This window comes from Anopheles moucheti, chromosome 3 (assembly GCF_943734755.1).
Source record: "Anopheles moucheti chromosome 3, idAnoMoucSN_F20_07, whole genome shotgun sequence".
NCBI classification, from domain to species: domain Eukaryota; kingdom Metazoa; phylum Arthropoda; class Insecta; order Diptera; family Culicidae; genus Anopheles; species Anopheles moucheti.
In genome coordinates this window covers 13,453,722-13,458,425 of record NC_069141.1, presented here as the reverse complement: position 1 = coordinate 13,458,425, position 4,704 = coordinate 13,453,722, and the positions used below count along the sequence as shown (strand labels likewise).

General features: G+C 39.7%; 1 protein-coding gene across 1 annotated transcript; it reads right to left on the bottom strand.

Moving 5' to 3' along the window:
• Positions 1-1,362: 1,362 nt before the first annotated feature.
• LOC128301815 (ATP-binding cassette sub-family F member 3-like) lies at positions 1,363-4,358 on the bottom strand. Its single transcript, XM_053038447.1, is given in 9 exon segments — positions 1,363-1,649; positions 1,747-1,836; positions 2,112-2,497; positions 2,585-2,986; positions 3,057-3,118; positions 3,121-3,227; positions 3,300-3,438; positions 3,441-3,709; positions 3,772-4,358. Coding segments are annotated over 7 exon segments (1,158 nt in total). The 5' UTR covers positions 3,795-4,358; the 3' UTR covers positions 1,363-1,649; positions 1,747-1,836; positions 2,112-2,341.
• Between the last annotated feature and the right edge of the window lie 346 nt (positions 4,359-4,704).

The window sequence follows — 4,704 nt, the reverse complement described above, 5'->3', positions numbered from 1 at the left end:
AATTAAATGCATGTTTCCTGTTGGTGTGGTGGTTCCCCGTAGTGTATCTTGTTCGACATTTTGAACTTTTGGGTCTCGCTTTTAGTTGGTTTTTTTTTTTCATTTTGTTTCCTTTTCCCGTTCGGTATGGGTTTCATAAACCACTGCCAAAAAAAAAATGCTTGTATGTTTTACAATTGCACTTTAGTGTTATTAATTCCTGAACTTCTTTTTCTCTCATTTCGTTTTCGATTCGTTAGCCAAAGTAAAACATGATAAACGCATTGAATGACAGTGCTTGACATTTTTGACACATGGAAATGCTCATGCGAATGGGGATGGATCTGTCACATGTTTGTGAGCGTGATATGCGTGACACGATTGGCGATTGGTCGAAAACGAAAATGAAATTTTATTTAGCATATTGACCGAAGCAAAAAATTGTTTTATGTATAAACAATTGTTTCAGATTAGCGGGAGAATGATGACGTTTCAGGACGTTTTAAACGAAATATTAATAAATCCAATAATTTGGGAAATGTTATTCATCGTCTAAAATCTTCGTTGATAAGCATAAACATAAAAATAAGTATATTTCAAGCTGATAATGATAATAACAGTGGTGATTATTAAGTCCTCTTTTACTCTTATCATCATTCAATCCTTGTTCCTATGTTCTTAAATTCTGAGCATGTGAACCTTAGAAGTAAGTATTTAACATCAATTATAATTATATTCGAATATAAATTATGTTCTTTGATAAGAAGATTAGCCGAGGTTTGTCATGAAATAGGTGCACGCGAATTATTGCAATACCAGGAGTACAACTTACACAAAGGTTAAGATGCAAATTCCTTGAGCGATCTCAACGTCACATGTGTGATAGTTGGATTCACTGTTAAATCATTGATACGATACGCTGTTAAAATCTTCTTTGAAATTTCGAATTAGGATTTCAGGTGTTTTATTAAATGTTTGTGCTTCTCAAAAAATACTTTGTTTTAGTTTTTTTTTTCAAATAAAACCTTCATAAAGACATTGGAGTTGTTATGCCTGCTTCATTAGGTAAATGCGGCCCCAACAAGCAATTTGGGTGAATTTCGAGTGAATTTTGAGCTCTGGTCCGAGAGCGGCCCGATGGAAGTCGCTATATGACTGAGATCCTGAGGGATCTCATTCATGCACACAGTGGTCTTTCCTCATCAAAATAATTAAAATTTAATTTTTTTTTCGTTTTTAAAATCAAATTATTTTTTATTTCATTTTTTTTGTTAATTTACAATTTAACTTATTTTACGGTTAGTTTTACAATAAATGAGCATTGTAATTAATTTTAAACATAAAATTGTGTACAATTAACATTAAATAGACTTAATAACTATGTTAATTCACAAAATTACTTGCTTACATTCTAAAATTAGTCCTGACTAAACAAACATTTTATAGCATAAACCAATCGTCGACTACATGATGTTCATGTTGCCATTTATAAAAGTTAAAATAATTCTACATTAATTTAAATATTAATACTAAATAAGTCGGTTGTTTCGTCCGCATTTAGCTGCAACATGCTCAGTCCAGAGTGTGCTTGTAGAGTATAAAATGGTAAACACAAACCAATGCTTCAATCGAAAGCAGCGTCCTTTAAAGTGTAGCGACAGGTTGCACATCTGCAATCATTAATTATTTAATTATTATTATTATTCTTTATTATCGTATGAAATGATATAAACCATATGTTATCATAATATGAAATGTTACACTTACCGTTGCATTTGTACTCTCGGTGCAACTTGCTGATTATGCGGTCTCGAGAAAAATTCTTGGGCAGGAAAATTGCCGCTACGCCTCGTTATTCTGCCTCAGTGTTGGATTGGCATATAACAATAACAAGAAACGATTAGTTTTTTCCGTACAAAATTATTCGTCCCTGCAATGGGTGCAAGAATGTATTAAATATCCGCAAGCAATTGGCTCATTCCAAAGATGAATATTCGTCGATGGACAGGTTAAGCTGAATTTTACACAATGCACAAGCAAAAAAAATCTTACAACAATATGTAAAACTCAAAAGCAGTTTCATTTTGGTTTTATCAACGAATGACCTACACTAGTATTGTCATTTCACTTACCTGGTCATAGCAGGCTGTTATTTTTACTTGTGGCTTCATGCTTCCTGATCATGCTTGGTTTAAAACATTTCCTTGTGGCGTTTTGTACCTATTGGACGTGTAACAGTTTGGCTTTTTTTCAATACGAAAAGCATTGTGAAACATTTTTAGTGTGAACAAAGGGGAGCATACAATAGCAAGGCTTTGCAATTACGGGATGGGAGTAGAAAGGTCGAGGATTATCGTTTTCATTAGGCAGCCAACGCTTCCAGCTCACGCTCGACAATCTTGCGGTATTCGTCAAAGCCTCCCTCGATGCTCTTCACTGTACCGTCACCGCAAACCCACAACTCCTTGCAAATCATACGAATCAATCGCTCGTCGTGAGACACTAGAATTACACCGCCCTGAAACCGGCAAGAAGAGAAGAACATTGTAATTATTGTAATTAACATTGTAAACATTGATATAAAGAAAAAAAAGTTTCTCCTTACGCTGTATTTGTTGATCGCTTTTCCAAGCGCTTCAATCGTTTCGATGTCGAGATGATTCGTCGGTTCGTCCAGCACCAGGAAGTTCGGTCGGCCCATACACATTTTTGCGAATGCGACACGACATTTTTGACCTCCGGATAAGCTAGCGACGACTTGGAGTGCAAGATCACCAGATACACCGAAGCTTCCCAGTACTCGCCGGTACTCTTCTATCGGTTTGCCCGGGTACGCATTCTGCAGCAGTTCCACGCTGTTGACCGTCATATCGAGCTGGTCGACGTGATGCTGGGAGAAATATCCGAGCCGAAGGCCACGATGTAAATGGACCAAACCGCCCGTCGGTTGAAGCAGGCTCACGACAATCTTCAGCAGTGTTGTCTTACCGGCCCCGTTTTCACCGACCTGTGTGTGTGGTAAGCAATATGATTAATCATAATCAGACGATCGTTTCTTGTACAAATTCTCCACTTACGATGCATATCCTTGAATCTAAGTTAGCACCCAAATTGACGCTCGTAAATATCACCTTATCCTGTACTTAAACTGCACCTCGTTCAGTGTCATCACGGGAGGATTGAGTGGTTCTACTTCGGGGAATTTAAGCGTCACTTCAATTTCTTTTTCCACCGGTTTCAGTTCGGGGCTAAAAGAGAAGAAAACAAACGTGCAATTACCATCGATTCGGTTACCTTTCCTCAAGATCGAAAACTCTTACAGCTTTTCCAGCATCTTAATCTTTGATTGTACGCTCGCGGCCCGGTTCGCATTGTACCGGAACCGATCGATAAACTCCTGCACGTGGTTGCGATGGGCCAGTTGCGCTTCGTACTCGCGCCTCTGTGCCTTGTGCCGTTGCGCGTTTTGTCGAATTGTTCGTAGTTGCCCTTGAACGTTTCGATCCGCATCGAGTGCAGGTACAGTATGTCGGTCGGTACGGTGTCGAGGAAGTTACGATCGTGCGACACTACCAGCAGAGTGGTGGGCCAATTCTGTAGATAGTTCTCCAGCCAGATGATCGCCTCAATGTCCAACATGTTGGTCGGTTCGTCCAGCAGCAGCTGCAGCATGGTAAGTTTTTGATACCACGACAGAGCAGCTGCTTCCGTTGTCGGTGCTTCGTTACGCCTAAAAGAAAACAATCACTCGCCGTTAGATGTAACACTTAGTTAACTGAATTTCAATTTCACCTTAGCAAACAATCGAGGGACATCCGGAAACATACGTTGTTTTGGTTGATCGTCAAATGGACGTGGATACTGCTCCATGTGTTATCCGTACTGTTCCGGATAGTTTACACTGCTCCATGTATTATCCGGACGGCAAAAGGAGGATTGTTCGTAACGTCGGCAACCACATAGTCATACTTACGTAAATTTCTCGGTCGGCAAGGCTAAAAATGTACGCAAAACATGGAACAAAACGAACAACAGTATCCATACATACCTGCAGCTAAAAATCAAAACCAAAGCACTAATCCTATTGGAAACAAATTTCTGCAGTGCACACTCGATATATACCCGCACTATAATTCTTTCCACTAAAACTAACAGCATAAACTACACTTTTGTAACTAAAATATCTCAAATAAACGATACGATGCGGAAGCGCCGTAAAAACCAAAACAAACAAAATGGGTGACAGTTGAGAGGGTCAGCGATGACGAAGAGGAGAATGAAAAAAACGATGAGTGAGCGCTCACAGCAATGGGCAAGCGTTCATCTCGGCCCCAGTTTTGCCCAACACCTTCACTCGCCGCATACTGTTCCACAGTCCCCATGCACCACCCCATGCAGCGCCCATAACCTTATCGGACTGAGACCCCAAAAGTTCATTCAAAATGACTTCGAATGCCGGTTGGGATAGTTCTAAATTTATCAGTGTCATACAATGCGGTTGTTATAATGCTATTGTATCCTGCCCTCAGGAAGAAGTCATTGATAAGTAAACTAAAGACAACAAAAAGTACCCAAATAGAGAAAGGCATCCCCAATTTTGGGGAGTTTATTTGTGCGTTTGAATGCACTTTACCGAGCGAAGTGGAAAGCATCCCCAACGATCCGATGGACGACAAAATCGTATGGCCCTGTTTTCGGTCCCTCGCAGTGGAGCCTGTTCTGCGT